At 45.1% G+C, this 20112-nt stretch overlaps 1 protein-coding gene across 2 annotated transcripts in view; it reads left to right on the top strand.

Moving 5' to 3' along the window:
• The window catches only part of IGDCC3 (immunoglobulin superfamily DCC subclass member 3), a 319513-nt gene that overhangs the window by 263093 nt on the left and 36308 nt on the right, over positions 1-20112 (top strand). For both annotated transcript variants that reach the window (XM_069222838.1, XM_069222837.1), the window contains exon 7: positions 7762-7927. In XM_069222838.1, coding sequence (XP_069078939.1) covers positions 7762-7927 — 166 coding nt within the window. The remainder of the gene's footprint in view (positions 1-7761; positions 7928-20112) is intronic.

Here is a 20112-nt window from a genome sequence, read left to right as displayed (position 1 = left end):
GCAGATGGAGGAAGAAGTTAAATGGAAGTGCTTTAGTTATATGCATGGCCACTGAAATGAAGTGGCAGGGTTGACCAAAATATGTGGCAAGAACAGTCCAGTTATGCATATACAACACCAATAGCTCTAACTCAATCATATGCGAGACCTATTGTATTGCAAATGCTTGTTTGCGTAGCCTTGTAAATGTATGTGTGTGTTTGTTTATATATATGTGCGCTACTGTTGTAAATCTTGTAAATGTGTGCATGAATCTATACACATATATTTATATATATATACACACACACACATTTACAAGTGCATATATACACATACACACACATTTAGAAGAATACGTTTTAGCAATGGCAGGACTTTCCCCTGCGTCCCCCTGCCCACTCCTCCCCAGTTTGTCTCTCTGCTGGGAAAAGGCTCCTCCTGTGCTGTGTAGCAGAAACAGACACTTGTGCAAAGGGAAGCTTACCTTGAATTTCTTCTTTGCAGGATGACCCTACCTTTCTCCCAAAAACTGGGACATATATTTAAAATAAACAAAAGTGTCCGGACAATGAGACAGTCCACTGAAAACCGGGACTGTCCTGGGAAATCCGGGACATCTGGTCACCCTACCCAGTTGCTGAGATAGTCCAAGACCAGGTTTCTCTGGCTCCCCGTGATTCTGTCCCCGTTTCAGTTCCCGCACCTGTCCTTGCCCTGTCTCCGTCAACTGAAACTGACGGTTTGGCCATTGAATGTTTGACTTAGGAATCTTTGGGTTGTTCTTCCTTGGTGGCACGATATTCAACTCTTAAATCGTATAATAAGCACTGGGGTCAAATGGTATGCCTCCCAGGGGGTGGATCCTGTTACTGGGGATCCAGTAAAGATTCTTGAGTTTCTCAGGGATGTTTTTTGAAGAACCTTTCTCCCTCTACTTTGTACAACTCAGTGGGATGCTATTTTTGCCTGTAGAGGTTCGGGGGATTCTCTAGTTGGTGTGCCCCCTCTGGTGGTTCAGTTGTTACATAGTTTTAGACTTCATCGACCAGTGTCTCCAGTAATTGTTCTTTCCTGGGATTTGCTGACTGTCCTTAAGGGCCTTTACTTGTCCCCTTTTGAGCCCTTGCTGGGAGGAGATTCTTTGTGGTTGTCTGCCAAGCTGGCCTTTCTGTTGGCCTCAGCTCGGTGGTTGGGTGAATTGGGTGCTCTGCTCATCTCTTTTCTCTGATTGCAATTTCTGCTGGGCAGGGTGGTACTCAGGCTGGATCCAGCATTTCTCCCTAAAGTTTCCTTTAAGTTTAATTTGCAACAGGAAGTTGTTCTTCCTGATTTCCTAGGTGACGAGGGTCGCATGGTTCCTTTTGTTCTGGATGTTCGGAGGGATCTTCATGTTTATTTGCAGCAGATCCAATGCTTTAATCTTTCCCTGGCTCTATGTTTCTCTAGTTGGTGTGTGGCCAAGGGGAAGAAGGTGTCTACTTCCACTAGCAGTCGGTGTGTGCGGTTGGCAGTGTGCCAGTCATGTAAGTCTCTGGGAATGGCTCCTCTGACTCAGGATCAGAGTCACTCTACTCGATCTGTGTCCACTTCCTGAGCTGAGGTAACAGACGTTTCTATCCTGGAAGGACTTCTACCTGGGAGTCTTATCATACTTTTATCAAGCTTTAGTGTCTTGAAATGTTGGATGCTTCCATGGACAATTTTTTTGTTGGGATTATGAAATCAGCTTCGTTTTGAGTTGTTTTCATTAAACTTTGGGTTGGGCACAAATCTTTGGTATCATGCTTTTTTCTTATATTTTGGCTTGTGACATACTCACTGATGTAATGACTGGGACGAGGAGGTCCAATGAGGGGGTAATGTTTTCTTACTTACCGGTAATTTTCATTACCCTGATTAAGGTCCTCCTCATCCCATTTATGTCCCCTCCCTCCCTTCTGCTGTTGGTGTGCCTGGTCTTGTTACTAGCAGGCATGGCAGAGGGTGGAAGGGACTTTTATAATAACATTAAAAAAGGGACTAGCATGCTAGATGCATTTCAGGATGCGGGATCGCCTCAATGATGTAATGACTGGGACGAGGAGGACCTTAATCGGGGTAATGAAGATTACCTGTATGTAACAAAACAGTAGTCTGCATGGTTTACCTCAGGTGTCATCCATCTGCAAATGTTCTTGTAAAGGCGATGGGGTCTGGATGGCAATGCTGGCTAGATGTATAATCCCAATGCTACATTGGTGAGCCTGATCTCACCTTCGGACTGGTACATCTTTATTCAGAGGCCGCTATATGAATCATTGGTTTTTGAAGGATTACTTCATGCTGTAAAATAAGCGGGCTCTTGTTGCGCGATAACTCTGGTGGGTAACACACTTGCTGGAGGCAGAGTTCTCTGTAATTTCTAGTCAAAGATTTGATTCATCCAAAAAAACTTGGAGATTGAATTTGCCTGCTCACAAATAATGCTTGTAATGTAATTTCAAAAAGATGCATGCCAAATAGGATAGCTCCGTGCGTAAATGTTTTTGTTGCAGAGATCCCTGTGTAATCTGTGGGTCATAAATTAAAGTCTGGGTAAAATTCCTGAGTTTTGCATCCACTGCAAACCGCTGCATGTAACAGCCAGAGCATAAACTGGATCCTTGAATGTTTTTGCCAATGTTTCATGTTTCTGAGATTTAAAACTTTGGTATAGTTGGGAGGTAGTAAACACTCCAAGAAGTATCAAAACGTTTTGTTTTGTGCCATATAAGAGGTGTCTAGTAAAATAACACAAAACGTGTTTCTTGTAACAACACGTCAGGTTATTTGCCTGACCTGCTTCTGTCTTTCATATGGAGGCAGAAAAGCACCTGGTTGCTCTGCCATGGCATGAGCTGCAAGCCTGCCGCCAGTGTAGCCAGTCCTTGCCTACGTGTCGGAGCACTGCGGGGGGGAGGGGGAGAGGGGGTCGATCGTCCTTTTCCTATGGGATATATTATGCTGTTGAAGTGTGGGCAAGGGTGCGGGTCTCAAACCACATCATAGTTGGCAAGGGATGCATTCACTTAAAAGTAGTAGTGGTTTACAGGAGGATGTTTGTAAATCCTCTGCTTTCTCCGGTGTGCGGGTGATCACCCCCTGTTCCCAAAACAGTCGATTGTCTCCAAAAGAGAAAGTTGCTTGATGCTATTATATATTTTGCCTCTGCTGGTGAACTTGATACTCAGTGTTTGTTGAGAGTGGGTATTGGTGTTCTAGTGTATGATGGTGAGCTCCAGGGATCATACTGGGTTGGGTGGGTGTTATCAGGAGAGAGATTGACCAATTAGTTCTCCCATGCAGGCAACACACTCACAAAACTTGTGCAAGGGCCTATTAACCCCGTTTCTGCACACTGTATGAGCAACTTTTCATACCTCTCAACCTTCCTGGAAGCTTACCAGCACCACTTCAGAGATGAGAGGCGTGAAGTGCAATTGAGCCTGATGGCTCACGAGACTTATGTGTGATCTACGCATTTACGACTACACATATTGTATGCCTCTCCTTATCCCTCACTACCACAGGATAACCAAACATCCTGCAGCAGAACACCTGCAGAAACAGTACACTTTACAGCCCACTCCTGGCACCCTCATTCATAGAAAAAGACTTTAATCCACCTAGCTGATTGGTCATTACTAACTCACCGGCACACTAAGATCAAGCTATACTGACACATTGGGCCTCATTACGACCCTGGCCGCCAGCGGTAAGCTGGCGGTAACACCGCCAACAGGCTGGTGGTATTCCGCCAGCGTATTATGACTGTGGCACATTAGCCACGGCCATACCGCCGGCACCTCCAACATACCTCCAGGCTTCCGCCTGGCGGTCATAATCCCCAACTGCCAGCCTTTCCATGGTGGTAAACAACGCCATGGAAAGGCTGGCGGTAAGGGGGACTCGGGGTGCCACTGGGGGCTCCTGCACTGCACTGCCCATGCGTTTGGCATGGGCAGTACAGGGGCCCCCAGGCACAGCCCCATCGTGCATTTCGGGCAGCGAAATGCGCGACGGGTGCTGCTGCACCTGCTGTACATCAACATTGCCGCCGGCTCTATTATGAGCCGGCTACAATGTTGATGTGACTTTTCCGCTGGGCCAGCAGACGGAAACACTGTTACCGCCTGCTGGCCCAGCGGAAAAGTCATAATAGTGAGCCACATATACTGCCAGCACCGGCGGTATAGTGGCGCCCGCGGCTTTGGCGGTCGTCTAGTAAGACCGCCCAAGTCGTAATGGGGACCATTGTCCCGTACCAATAATAACTCCTGGTGCCATTATGCCATTATATACCACTCTTACAAAGTACTGTGGTGATGGCTATATATAGATATTTTCCCAATAACTGTAAAATAATGCCATTAACCTCTTTCATAACCATCCCACTATGTCTCCTGTCCTTTGTTGGCTTCACCACGTTGCTCGTTAGGGAATTTCAGATTCACAACCACACTAACAGCATTGACTAGGATACTCCCCTGGACGGCTGTGCTGGAGAGGGCGAAGCACTCCATCGAGGGCTGCCTTGGGTCCTTAGCAGATTTACTGCACGCTTGTGGATTGCAGGCAGGAGCTTAGTTGCTCAAGCACGAAAGTAATTTTTCTCCCTGTGACAAGGCTGCTTGAAAGGCCAAGGACCAGAAGCACTGGAACCTGGCAACTGTCTGCACACAGCCATGTCAGAGGAAATGAAAAAGCCCATCGTTTCTTCTGCCTCCTGCTATCCATCAGTGAGCTAGGTTAGTAGGCTACTCGCTGTGAACCTGTAAGCAACAACGAAAGTCACAGTTGTGAATCACATGATGGTTTTCCAAGGTCAGTAGTAGTGCTGAGATGGGTGGCCATAGCACATTTTTTCTTTGTGCGATGAATCCAACAAACTGGCAACTAGAAGTGGATTATTATTATTTAAATAGATGGATCTGTGACCTCATTTAGAGTTTGACCGATGAGTACGATATCCTGTCGGCCTTGTTACAAGTGCATTAGGATATAATGCACTTGTAATAAGGCGGAAGGGATATCTGTCACCTTTGTGATAGAGTGCACTTCTGCCAGTCCCTACATCAGACCCCTCGTGACATACACGTATCTGTGGCCTTCAACAAAGGAAAAATCATCATCAATATTGGAGTGAGTGACCTCGATGCCACCCTTTACACAAGGGTAAGCTCCACAAACACCTCCCTCGCCGCAGGAGTGAAGGTCCCTGAAACAAGCCTTAGCACATCAGGGTTTTTTCTGGCCCTGACTGTTACCATAGCCTTCCACACCCTTGCACCTTGGGTGCAGGAGCCCTATATCCATTTTCCCTTCAGCAAACCAATCTTTGCACAAGAGTCTTATGTCCTCATAGCAACAGGCAGCTGAATCCAGTTCCCCCCCTTGGGAGGCACAACCCAAGGCAACTGATTGCTCCATCCCTGTGACCCTCCTCACTTCAGCTTTTTGGGTTCTGTGGCTTACTTATCTTGGCCCCTTGAGCACTACAGCACCATTCTACCAACCTTGCCCGTAGTCACTGGAGCCTCACTTTTCTCCCCACATTATGCCCCTAGGAGTTGGGGTACCTTCTCCCTTTCCTCTATGGCTAGGGCGTCTCTGTGTGTCAGAAGCAAGTGTACCTCTGAGCATCTCCCTCCACCTCGACCGTTGGCATCAGAACCCTATATGCACCCGACCCATCCTGGCACCCTGGGTACCCTGTACTATTCCAGCCAAGGCCTGCTTTACACTTGAAACGCAGGACCTCGGTACCTTGGGTGACAGATTAACATACACCTTTCCATGTCCTTAACCACCATGACTGGATAGCACCTGAAAAGAAGCATGCGAAAATATAGCGTATAAAAATACAAATGAAAATAGGTGTCACAAAAATACAAACCATACAAAAATATTTACCTAACAAATGTAACTTGCACTCAATCCTGTCATTAAACAGTTACCTCAAGTATGCTAGGTCTGGATTGAGAATATCAATTTGACCTAGTCCTGTAATAAATATGAAGTGTGTTTCTCTGGGGCAAGTTTTTTCGCAGATAGATATTTTTGTATGGATTTTATTTTGCAATGTACATTTTTGAGATTTGATTTTCATAGTCTATATTTGTAAGTTTTTATATTTATCAATGGATCTGCTTGAGTTATGTGTACGCCCCATTTTAAGACCATGGATGCTTGTTTTTTAGAGAGCAGACCAATCCTCACCAGACTTCCATGTCCCTCCCGACCTTATCCCCCTGTGCGCCTGAGGTAAAGGGTCTACTTCATCTCAACCATCTGGATGCCAGAGCCACTTGCCTCTTCAAACTCCAGGCCACTGGGATATAGCGTGCCAGACACCTCCCTAATTCTATTCTCCCAGATGCCAAGTCTCAGGGCTGTGGCGTTTAAACCCAATCCCATCCCCAGCGGCCGCTGCCGCAAATAACAAGGGAAGGGAAAGGAGGGGCAGAAATGAAGGGAGAAAAAAATAAAATAAAATAAATTAAACTTACCTTCATGGATGCTGCAGCATCGTTTGACACTAGCACAGGCTCCCCAGCAATCCTGGCGCTGCTTACATGCTAAACATAGCATGTGAGCAGCGTCAGGATTGGTGTGAGTGCCACACAAACACAAGCCTGGGGTCAGTGCTGTTTCTCCAGCCCGGCTCTGGAAAAATCTAAGTGCGCATGTGTGTTTGGCCGGCCTGAGACGGCCGGCAAAACACACATGTGCACTCTCTCCTCCTCCCCACGTCCAACTCCTGTGGCCCAGCCCCACCCCTCCCTGCACTGCTGTGCCAGAAGCAGAAAATTAAAACAATAGAAAACTATTGTTTTATTTTTCTGCTTCTGGCACAGCCACTGGGGTGACGCTCCTTCGCCATAGCGAAGGAGCCACCCCTGCCCATTCCCCTCCCCATTCCAGGAGTCTTAATGCCTTTCTCTGACTCAGCCGCCTGGGTCCCAGAGCTGTGCACCTTTCCTGTCTCAGACCCGTGGACTCAAGAGATTTGAACCCCTCCTCACCTGGCCTCGTAGGTTGCCAAACCCTACTGCTTCAAGTCACCTCAGGCTCTTAAGTGCCAGAGACCCATACCTTTCTCACTTCGGAACCCAGGGCTCTGGAGCCTACAGACGTACTACTGTGTTAAACACATTGGGTTACAAACCTCTCCGTTTTCGCCGGAACCTTGCACGCTGTATGCTGTAGTTTCCCTTTCAGCTATTAATATAGCGTGCAACTTGAAGTTCAAATAACTCACAGTGCTTTCTATCAACAAAGAATGTGATGTGGGGGGGGGGGGAGGCACAAATCCAGATTTGGGAAGTGTGAGTCTTGCAAACTTCAATGACCTACAAGGCAGTTTTGGGGGCTGAGTGAGGGAAGGACCTTGATGCAAAGGTGCCTGAATCATATTTATATATGGCTCCCCTCTTCTGTCAGCAATCACAATCTTCGTACTTTTCAATTTGTTAAATACCCATTTATGAACTGGATATTTTGAGACTGAAGAATCAAGTGCCTAATGGAGTAACTTGATTATAAGATTGACGTGCAACTGCATTGTGACCCTGGAGCACCAATGGTAAACAACAGTACCCTGTAACTTCTAACTGCACCAGGGCCCATTTTAAATATAAGCACATATCCTTATAAGAATATGATAACAAAGTCAATTAAGGCAATGACCAAAGAGCAAAATTGAAAGCTACTGGTGCTTATGCTATATGTAATCCCAGATTGTTTTTGTTTTCTTTGCAGCCCCTGCGGAGTTTGTGCAACACCCTCAGTCCATATCCCGGCCTGTGGGGACCACCGCCATCTTCACCTGCCTGGCCCAGGGGGAGCCGCCGCCTCAGATTGTGTGGTTGAAGAATGGTCAGACGCTAGAGCCCACCGAGCACATCAAGCTGAAGAACAATAACAGGTGGGAAGTCAAATTTGGTAGAGGAGTGGGTTCTGGTTCTGTACCAGAAGTGGCCGAGACTCCATTGCAATGAAGGACCATTGTGAAGCGAGCCAGCTGTCGCTTAGCCCAGCATGGAACATCAACCAGTGTTGAATGTCATCTATCGGGATGTGGGTGGCATTTGCATATTACAAGGCAATGCAGGCTAACATGCAGCTGCACAGGCAGTGCTATGTGGGAATCCACGTATGGAAGCCAGCTAGGGGTACTCCCATTAAGACTCAAGCAGCAAGCATCAAGATATTGGTGGTGACCAGTGCTGTTATAGCAGGGGCGCTACCAGCACGGTTCAGGATTGAGGCCCATCGGCAGGGTATATAAGGACTTTAGAGCCAGGGTTTTTTCTGGTCGAAGTAAGGATTGGCTTGGAGAGCAGTTCTGTGATTCGAAGTGTTTTTGATGCTGATGCAGAGATCAGGGTTCTGATACATTGTCAGAGGGGTGTGGCAGCGTGGCATTGTAATGGTTTGGGTTGTGGCATGAAAGGAGTAGGGCTGGTGTAGACCTGAAGTACAGACAGCTGCCACAAATGATTGGATTACATTGGTTCTGCTTGGTTCTACTCCAGAAATGCCTCGAACTATTGTAATCACATAGAAGCTAATCAATAATGATCTGCTTTGTCAGAATCAGATTGATCACTATTGAGGTAAGATTTGAAATGTGGATCTCAAATGAAGCCTGAGGGCTGGCGTCAGCAGTTATTGAGTCGGTCGGGAGGGAAGATATTAATTAGTAAGTATCCCTTCCTTGCCACCATTGAGAAGATTATGATTATTAGTTCATACACGCAACACAATGTGAACATCCTCCCTGTTGGACCTCTGTCTGTCTCATCTGCATTGAGGGTGGGGGATGCATCAAGGTCATCAGGCCAATACTGGAATCCTGGGTCCACTGGAGAGCAGCAATAGAGGGCGTGGACAAACATGGGGGCTCTACTATTAGGAAGGCAGTGTGATGCCTTAGGGCCGGAGTGAAATTTATTTTAGAGTAAGAACAGGAGTCACAAGGAATATCTCAGTGGCCTCCACACAAACCAAGATCCACAGACACACATAGCATGACCACACAAACACATACAAATCCATTCAGAAACACACCTAAAAAAACATGGACAGCAGGGAACACGCAGAGTTACATACCTAATAATAAACAGTCTTAAAGGCACACATATAAATGAACAAATCCAGCGAATACACGCAGAGAGAAATTCAAGCCAAATTTCAACACTTACAATAGCCTTAAACACATGCAGGGATGTCTCAGTGTATTTTGGTGCCATAACATTAATACATTTCAGACACCCACTACTCCCCCTTCTTTAGGTACATGCTGCCCCAGACCTGCAAAACACTCCAGGGTCAAGTGGGGGTTGCCACGTCGCCTCAGCAGCTGTGCTAGAATATAATTGTCAGAAATGTTGCCTGACATAAGCATTGTGCAGAATGTACATATTGTTTACAAAAAATATCAGCCCCCAGAGTGCAGAATCTGTTTTATTAAGTCCAATGGAACAATACTTTTGTAAACGATAATTAGAAGATGATATTTATGACAGATGATATTCTGACAACGATATTTGAGTACCACACCTGCCCAGCAAGCAGTTGTTTACACAAAAGGCCTGGGTGGTCAATGTACAAAACTGGCCCTGAGCACACTACAAACAAACAGTCCTAGAGAACATACAGACACATCTATAAACACAAAGCAGTTGATACAGACGTGTGCAGACGCATAGACACTCATACACGTCGATACATCTAGAGCAAAGGTCTACAACTTGTGTGGCTTGCCCTCTGAGGGTCCATGGCTCTATACGGTGGGAGGCAAATATGCCTTTGTAAGTACTTGTAAATCAAGATGGCCTGGAAGCATGACGTTGTTTATTAGGAGCGTTTCCATGCTGTCTTCATTTACATACTGCAGTTGAAGTGCATAGAAAAGGCATGAGAGCTGTGATCCTAAGTGTGCATGGTGGCAGGGTCCATGAGTGTGGGGTAAAAGATGTGGCTCAATAGAGTAAAATATTCTGTATCTATTATGCTGTTTTCTTGCTTTTATGTAACAGCATATAATATAATGCACTCACTTTAATTTAAAAATAAATACAAGTAAGCTAATTGGTGGGGAATGCACTCTTTTACGTTATGAAATCCCAAGCGCTTATTACGATTACTGCAGTTGTCTTCGTGTATGACCACAGAGAAACTAAATTGATAGGCACAATGAGTAATGGTGACCTGTGAAATTATAGTGCTATGAGGTCTAAGCCTGTGAAACAAAGCACTGTATGTAAGTCATTTTAAAATTGTATTACACATGTATAAGAAAGGTTTACCGCAAAATGATTTAGTGTTTAGTATAAAACAAGTGTTCTCAAAATACATGTTTGATGGCACGTGTGGTGTAGATACACATGCTCTACATACTTCCTCCATCTAGTGTTGGGTCCGGATGGTTAAAAGTTGTTTTTGTTTGAAAAAGTATTTTGAGTCACGAGGTGTAGTGACTCCTCTTCTTGCTGGTAATGCGCATAGTCCATCTTCAGATTATTTTCTTCTCCTGTCGGGTCCGGTCATATTTCTTCAAAGCTCCAGTTCAAGATCGTAATAAGCCTCTTCCATTCCAGAAACCCCCTCCAAACCTGTTGGTAGTGTTTCAGATCGCAGTATTGTTTATCTATTTTGATCTGGGACTGAAGAAATCTTCAAAGAATTCAAATTTATGATTCAGGCCCTTGAGGCCGTGCCCTTCGGGCAGCCATTTTCTTCACTCTACATCTTTGGAGAACGAAAGTCTGATGGAATGAACGCGAGGCCTTCTGTTTCTATCCGAAGTGCCATTCCAAATTTCCATGGCCCGACCAACATCAGTTCTGTAACCTCTGCTTGTCGCCAGAGCATCGAGAGGAGGATTGTGAGGCCTGTCAATCCTTAGCCCAAAAAAGCCTCTACGCGATAGAAGAGCTTGGCAAAGAGATCAGACACCAGACATTGCCAGTATTGAGGACAACATGTCGGACATAGAGCAGGAGATCCAGGAGGCCTCAGCTGCAAAGTAGGAGGCATTCTCCATACAACAATCGGACTCCGAAACCAAAGTCACACTGGAGATGAAGGAAGTTCCCCCGGGTCAACAAACTGTGAGTAAATCACCCCTGCTCCAACCAAAAAACATACCACCTTGGAAGCTAAAACTCTTGAGCCACCACTGCATTTCAGCCATGGCAGGTATCAGAAAACCTTTTGGATGCCCCGCCTTTTTGCTCAGCGCTGAAACCTAAACCAAACACGGTTGCCTCCACTCTGAGACGAACACCATCCATCTTGGCACAGAAACCTTCCACCTCCCATTCAGCTCTTTCTGCACCGAAAAGACCTCTTGCCTCAGCTCCGACGACTTTGGCACCGAATCTATCTGCTTCGAAACCGCAAAAACTTGAGTCCAAAAAAAGTTTGGAACCAAAATCGCTACCGGAGCCCATCCTCCATAAAATGAAGCACCAGCTCCAAGGCAAGCAATCTCGGCTGCCTTTCCAGCCTAAAACAGGAAGGGTGTTGGTTAAAACTGCTATCTCCAGTCCTTCTAAAAGACAGCTTTCATTTGAGGAAGCTATGGACCATTCTGCACCTCCAGTCAAGCAAAGGAGGGCTGATAAGGACATACAATAAGCTCTCCAGCCCTCTTCATCTCCTCCACCAACCACCACGCTTCCACCATGTTCTCCATCTCTGCAGCAATTGCATGGTGATCCCTTGGAGTTTTCATCACAAGGGTCACCTCATTCTCCACACATTACACAGGATGCTGGAGATGAGTTAGATCAGTTACACACAGACACAGATCTCGGGTGTCAATATGATGTTGATACATACACAGATATAGATGATGAGGTATGCTCTGCTAGCCCTTCACCACCTGATGACACTACTTCTTTCCATGAATTAGTGGGAAGGGCTGCAGCTTACCATCAGGTACCCCTGCATAATGACCCTATAGAGGAAGATTTCCATTTTGAGACACTTACATCATCTCATAGAAAATGCCCAGTATCTCCAAATGCTTAAGGGAATGTTTAGAAATGCAGAAGACATGTTCCAAGATCCAGCTAGGGCTTGAGTTATTACTCCGAGGGTGGAAAATAAATATAAGGTCTCTCCCTTATACCCTGTGTATTAAGAGTCACATCCCAGCAGACTCTATAGCCTTAACTAATGCTAGGAAAATAGTCAACTCCCAAGCCGCACAAGATGTACATCCTCGTGACAAGGAGTCTAACCTCACTGATGCATCAGGCAAAGGTGTAGCTGCTCAAGCAGCAAACCACTGGAGAATCAGTAATACACAGGGACTCCTAGCAAGGAACAATAGGGCCCACTGAGATGAAATGGATCAATTGCTCCAATACCTCCCAGAGGAACATAGAAAGAGGGGCAAAAAATTGTTAATGAGGGGCAGCTCATGTTGAATAGCTCCATATGCTGTGCATTAGATTCAGCTGACAATGCAGCCAGAGGTATCAACACTAGTGTCTTACTATCCCAACATGCATTTTCTACTTATCTCTGGTTTTAAACCAGAAGTGCAGCAAAAAAATTTAACTGTCCCTTGCGACAAACAACACCTCTTTGGGACCCAGGCCCTGGAGAAAATGAAAAAGGATAATGAGGCGGGAAAATCTATGGGTGCACTCCAACTTCCCAGTTCACAGGGGAGAGTTTGCAGGTCGCAGCACAGAACGGCTTCTAAATCTTCCTCAGCCAAGTCATCATCCACTTACAATAGAGGTCAGACACATACATCCTCACGTAGAAGTTTCTTTAGAGGCTCCTATAAAGGAAGCAATGCTAGAGGTAGAGACAAAACAACTTTCCCTCGAGCATCTGCCACTGCCACCAAGCAGTGACTTTCTTCAGCTCCCCTCCAAACACCTGTAGGAGGGTGCCTTCAGTTCTTCTATCAAAACTGCCAGTACATCACAAGAGATCAATGGGTGTTGGATATTATCCTACATGGTTATTGTCTGGAGCTCAGTTCTTCACCTCCAAATATTCCACCTCACTCTTACAATCTCTCACAAGATCCCATCACCCTCCTCAAATAGGAGGTTCAATCACTGCTTGCAAAAAGAACAATAGAGCCAGTTCCTATTCAGCATCAAGGAACATGAGTGTATTCCCTTTATTTTCATATCCATTCTGCATCTCAGGCCCTTAAATCATTACATAATATCAGAACATTTTCACATGGTCACTCTTCAAGATGTATTACCCTGCTTCAGAAACAAGATGTCCTATCAGCACTGGATCTAAAAGATGCCTACTTCCATATCCCTATCCACCCATCTTATCACAAGTTTCTCAGATTTGCCTTACAAGGCCAGCACCATCAATTCAAAGTGATGCCATTCGGGGTCACCACAGCACCAAGAGTGTTCACAAAGTGTCTTGCGGTGGTTGCAGCCCACCTTCGCAGACAGAAGATTCATGTCTATCCTTACCTAGACCACTGGCTTTTCAAAGCCGGCTCTCACGATCGGTGTCTCACTCATATTAAACCACAATAGAATTACTTCACTGGTTAGGGTTCACAATCAGTTTTCAGAAATCGCATCTCACCCCATTTGGGATACAGCCCTACCTTGGGGCAGTAATCAGTACACAGCTTGGCATAGCTTATCCAAATCCACATAGAATTCAGAATTTTCAAGTACCAAGTCTTCACTTCAGCACAAATATATGGGTTCCAGTGAAGCTAATAATGAAACTTCTGGGAATGATAGTCTCTTGCATTGCAATAGTGCCACAAGCACGTCTTCATATGCACCCATTGCAGGAACATCTATCACGCGAATGGTTTCATGCACAGGGTCAATTGGGGGATCCAGTGTTGGTAGACAACTGCACCTTTCCATCCCTGCAATGGTGAACAAAACCAACCTTTTGAAAGAGTGGCCTTTCCTGGACCCTGTTCCACCAGCCATTCTCACAATGGATGCTTCCCAAACGGGATGTGGTGCTCATTTCCGAAACCTTACAACACAGGGTCTTTGGAATCAGACACACAAAATGATGCATATCAACTATCTAGAATTAATAGCTGTCCATCTAGCACTCAAAGTTTTTGTGATACATTTGGTCAACAAAATAGTTCCTATTTGTACGGAAAACTTGACAACCATGTTCTACCTACAAAAACGGGGGGTGGTGCACTTGTTGCAGCAGTCTCGCCTTGCACAGACAATTTGGGTTTGGGCTTTTCAGCACAAGATCTGCCTGCTAGAGGAACACCTTCCGGGTTCACACAACAACTTTGCTGACTTCCTCAGCAGGATGGTGCAACAAGTCAGTCCTTGAGTGGGAACTCCACCCCAGAGTCCTGAATCCTTACTTTCAAAGATGGGGGTTTCCAGATGTACACTTATTCGCAACCCAGGAAAATGCAAAATTCACAAACTGCGCCTCTAGGTACCCACACACTCATTCTCTGGGCAACGTTCTATGGATGAACTGGTCAAGAATATTCGCCTACGCTTTTCCACCTCTCCCTCTCCTTCCGTATGTGGTTTGGAAACTCAAACAAACTTCACTCACACTGATTCTAGTGACACCCACATTGGCAAGACAACCATGGTTCACCACTCTACTGTATCTATCAGTAGTACCTCACGGAAAACTTCCCCTCAGCCTGGACCTTCTCACTCAGAATAAGGGACAAGTCAGGCACCCAAACCCCCAGGAGTTGAATCTTGCAATTTACTTCCTGAAGTCATAGACTTTGGATATCTGAATCTACCTCAAGAATGTATGGACATCCTTAAAGAAGCACACAGACCAACAACAAGGGCATGCTATGCGGCAAAATGGAAACGCTTTGTTCACTTTTGTATTTCTAAAAAGTGGTACCTCTTGCAGGTGTCTGTACAAAATATTAGTTTGTATCTTCTACACTTGCAAACAGCAGACTTGGCATATACTTCTATAAGGTTGCATCTAGCAGGGATTGCTGTGTATCTCCAGAACAGACAAAGATCTTCTCTTTTCAGAATCCCTGTCATAAAAGTTTTTATGGGAGGGCTTAAAAGGGTTGATACCACCAAGATCACCTTCAGTGGCTTCCTGGAATATTAACGTTGTACTCACTAGGCTTGTGGGTCCGCCTTTTGAACCATTGTATTTATGTCCATTACATTTTCTTTCATGGAAGGTGGCTTTTCTAGTTGTGATCACTTCGTCAAGATGTGTTATTGAGTTCCAGGCATTAACATTACAAGAACCATTTGTCCAAATACATAAAGACAAATTGGTTTTTCGTACCAATCCAAAATTTATACCAAAAGTAATATCTCAATTTCATCTCAGTCAGACTTTGAATTGCCAGTTTTCTTCTCACAACCTGAATCTGTTGCTTAAAGAGCCCTTCACACGTTAGACGTGAAGAGAGCACTTATGTTCTATACTGATAGAACTAAAACATTTTGAAAGACAAAATAACTATTCAGTTCTTTTTCTCCACCTATTACTAAATCAAGTATTTACAAGATTAATTGTAGGATGTATACAAAGTTGTTATGCAAAAGCTAAGAGACCACTATCTATTGCCCCTAGAGCACACTCAACATGTAAAAAAGGTGCATCCATGGCTTTTCTAGGTAACTTACCCATAGCTGACATCTACAAAGCCGCTACATGCTCAACACCTCACACCTTCACCAAACACTACTGCGTGAATGTTTTCGCATGCTAACAAGCTAATGTAGGTCAGGCAGTGCTACGTACTCTTTTTCAAAACACCGCAAAACCTACACGTTAGCCACTGCTTATGGGTAGGCACTGTTTTATAATCCATGCAAAGCATGTGTATCTACAGCCACTCATGCCTTCAAATGGAACATGTTACATACCCAGTAAGCATCTGTTTGTGGCATGTAATGATGTTGGTTCGCATGCCCAACCGCCTCCCCGGACACCTGTGGTTGTTGCTGTAATCTTAGTCTTACACGCATTGTCAGTATAAATTGCACATATTTACAGTACACTCCATTAACAACCGCCTGCGGGAAAACAATCTGAAGATGGAGTCCAGGACCATGCGCAATACCAGCAAGAGGAGGTGTCACTACCCCTTGTGACTTGAAGGACTTTTCCGAACAAAAACAACCTGTAATGTTCTGGAACCAACACTAGATGGCGGAAGTATGCACAGCACTACATGCCACAAAAAGATGCTTACTGGGTAAGTAACATTTTCCTTTAGTAATACAGTACCTAATGCAGACATTGTTAGAAGTGTTCATTAAAAGAATGCACTATAGATGGCAGGGAAGAGGCCAGCAGGATTGCATTCAAATGCAGACCATTGATTGTCTGGACTGCTGGGCCTTTGAGAGATGGCCCAGGAGAAATAGGAAGGGAGCAACATCCATAGATAGCGACACAGAGATGGCCCAAAGGAGCGCTATATAGGTTTTTTGTTTATAAATGGACAGAGATAGCTTCCTGGGAATGGGTAGGGTACAGGAGTTCACTTTTTTTCTGAATCAGCACTACTATTAGTCAGCAGGTTCAGTAGGACTAAGGCCAGAGGTGTGACGGCTATTGCAATTATGTGTAAAAAGGGGAATTGTTTGCAGTCCCCAAGCAACAGGGGAGAGAAATTTAGTATTTTTTGTACACAACAGGGTAGGCAGCCGGGGCGGCTTCTCCGCTACGGCAGAGGAGCGTCAACCCGCTGGATTTTTTAAAAAGTAAAAATAAAATGATAAACACATATGCTACGTAATTATCATTTTATTTTTTCTGGGAGAAGGGGCAGAGCTGGGCTGTAGAGAGGGGGTTGGAGGAGAGCTATGCGCCACAATAAGTGCACATGTCTGCTTGGCCAGCCGTGTTGGGCTGGCCAAACAGACATTCGCACTTTGCATGTGCTCTACCCGGCTGTATTGCACATTCGAGTGGGGAACATCACAGGCTCCCACTCCCAGACTGAGCGGTGAAGCAGGCGGCTCAGACCAATCATGACGCTGATATCATGCTGGTGACAGGAGAGTTGTGAATGGCTGGGAGCCTGTGTGCACCTGGGTAGAGGACGAGGACAGAGGGGAGACAAATGTGTCTCCCCTCGAAGGTAAGTGTTTATTTTTTATTTTTTTTATTTTTGTAACCTCCCCTCCACCCCTGTCTTGTCGCACCCCATCCTGCACCGCCAGCCCCATTCATTGGCAGCCACCACTGGTAGACAACCTAGTTTGGCCCTCAGGCCCAGGAGTAATACCCAGTGTAATGAGCAGAGGAGACCATCTACCTCACAGGACTATAGATATTATTGGTGCTGAAGGCGCAGTGACACTGGGGCCCAGGGTTGTGAGGCATTATTTTAGAGGCCATGTGAGAGGCCAAGTAAATAACAGCAAAGGCTGTTTTACTATCCTCCAATCTTTCACTAGGACCCAGTGCACTCTTTCTGTGATAGTGTTGCTTTGGACCTCGAAGCAGTGCTTATGGAAGTGGAAAATGTAAGCAGAGGAGACCTACTTTGGGTCTCAGAGAGATGGCAGTAAAAGGGGGAGTAATGGGGCAAGATGGGGACAATAAAGGGCAGAGGAGATAGCTCACTTTGCAAGACAATAATGATCTTAAGTGAAGCAGGTGCAGGTGCAGTGGCTTTGGGGCCCAAGGGTAAGAGGGCCCACTGTATCACAATTATCACTGCCTTACTTTTCAAAAGAAGCATGAGATCCCATTTTCCGTGCATTAAGACTGAGGGCACCTATGTTGCAAAGAGGGGGCAACACATGTGAGGTAATTTTCTCTGGAAGAGAGATTTGAGTTTAAGATTTGAGTGATAATCAGTCATGGTATGGAAGGAGTGCAAAAGGCAGAGAAGGCAGCCTGCAGGTCAGTGCTACAGCTATCATTAGTGCAGTAGTTGCTGTTGCATAGGGGTCCAGGAGTGTGAGGGTACGTTCTGGTTAGTTTCTTTTTATATTTATGAATTTGCTCTGTTACAAGTCTTGCATTTAGTGTAGATTATGAGGTACAGAAAAAGTACCCGTGACATGATTTCATGAGCCCTGCCCATGCCATGGCTGGAATAGTACAGTGTACCCAGGGTGCTCAGCCCGGCCCTTCCAACTTCTTCAGTCCTTACCATAAAGTTTTGGAGGGAGGCCTGGCTTCAAAACGTTTTGCCTAAGGAGCCTTTGAGCAAAAACATTTGAAGACCTCTCATCTAGACATAGATATGTAAGCATAGACACAAATGCACAACACACAAAGCTCAGATACACACACACCACACACACACAAAAGGTACTTGTATTCACACATACAGTCTTAGATAGTTACGGAGGCTTGCACATAAGCGCGCCGATGCCCGTACTGAATTACACACAAACTATGAAACAGACATCCACAGAGATGGGAGAGCCCTCAAGAGGGGTGGGGTGGGGGTATCGACACCTCGAAGAGCTGGGTAGGTTGTACTGGAAGGGGTGGCACAGGTAATTCAACATGATTAACCCCTCATGGTGTTGAGGGAGCGTCAGGATGTAAGATGTAGGGGAGCGGGGAGGGGTGGGTTCACACTTGTTGCTGGATGTATATATCATGCATATTGATGTTTATCATGCTGATCTGTGTTATCATATTGTCTTGATGATGGAAAAATGCCTATAAAAATCTATACTTAAAAAACAGACATGCACAGAGATATTAACACATAGAAACGTGCTGACTCACAAGCTCAAATCCATAAGAAGTCAGGTAAGGTCTAGGCAATTATTCTTTGTAGACTGTTGAAAATTATGAACCATGTGCACAGTGTTTACTGTCTATGTATTCCCTAGCGCCCTGCTTTCCCACGGTGCAGCTAGTGGATGTATCAGTGCAATGAGCATCCTCGAATTAACATATGGTCCTGTCATGTGGAAGGGGACAGGAGAGTTGTGTACACCAGCAAAACAGACCCCAGCTGCTTTGCGCTTTCTAATGGATGGCAATAAACATTAATTCAATTTCCATTAATTCTGTACTTTCATTAATTGGTATAATTTCATCCCTGGGACTTAGAGCTGTTTTTCTGATTGAAAGCAGAGAGTCGGCTTCCTCTGAATCCTACCTCTTCCTGCTACGGAGAAACATTACTGCTGGGTTGGGATGTTGTGGCGAAGATAATTGGAGTCAATGAGAGCCATTTGTCACCAAAACGTACACATTGATTGATTTCCATTTGATATTGATAACAATGAGTTACTGCACTCCTCCTTCCTACCCTTTTCGGCACAGAGATCTATAACTCCACAAACACCAATTGAGGGAAGTGTTTATTGACAAACCTGCTCTCAGGCAGTAGGACTTCATGTTCCAGAAAGCCATAGAGCAGAAGTTAACAAGAAACCCTCAAGAGCCATGCTCTGTCCCCATTCAGAAAGTGTTATAGTTATGATACTAAGGGCCTGATTTAGAGTTTGGCGGGTGGGTTACTGTCACAAACATGATGGATATCCGGTTCACCTTATGGCAAGTGCATTATATCATATGCCACTTGCAATAAAGCGGATGGGATATCTGTCTTTTGTGATGGAGTAACCACTCTGCCAAACACTAAATCAGGTTCTAAATCTTTTTTTTTAGAGGCCCGGGTAGTGCCAGTATATTTAAAAGCTTCTTCATGAAGCTCATCCTTGCCAGAGGCCTTGTAATGAGGGTTATTCGCCCTTTCCAGACAATCAACGATGGTGGCTCTCTAAGCATTTTTGAAGGATCCATGTCAACTCCTCCAACCCCTAGGTTTATGAAGTTCTAATCCTTGCCCACTAATCATGTTGTGTAATACGCACGTGAAGCATACAGTTGAGTGAAACAAGCATAGGGTGGGTGGACATGAAACTTTAGGGATTGTCACAAAGAAGATTAGGATTCTGGTTAGCAACTCATTTTGTATTTACTCATTCGATGTCTTTCATTCCCACTGTTCAAGGAAATAAAACAGAAGAAGCTAGGCTGATCCCAACAAAATATAGATACTGCCTTTGGAAAGAACGATATACCCAAATAATGTTGTTGAAAAGAACCAGAAAAATGTTGTGCCAAAAATAGCAGTATTGACACCTTTCCTAAGCCTTTAAACGTGGGAGC

The sequence above is a fragment of the Pleurodeles waltl genome, chromosome 3_1 (assembly GCF_031143425.1).
Source record: "Pleurodeles waltl isolate 20211129_DDA chromosome 3_1, aPleWal1.hap1.20221129, whole genome shotgun sequence".
In the NCBI taxonomy this organism is placed as follows: domain Eukaryota; kingdom Metazoa; phylum Chordata; class Amphibia; order Caudata; family Salamandridae; genus Pleurodeles; species Pleurodeles waltl.
This window is presented reverse-complemented; position numbering and strand designations above follow the sequence as displayed.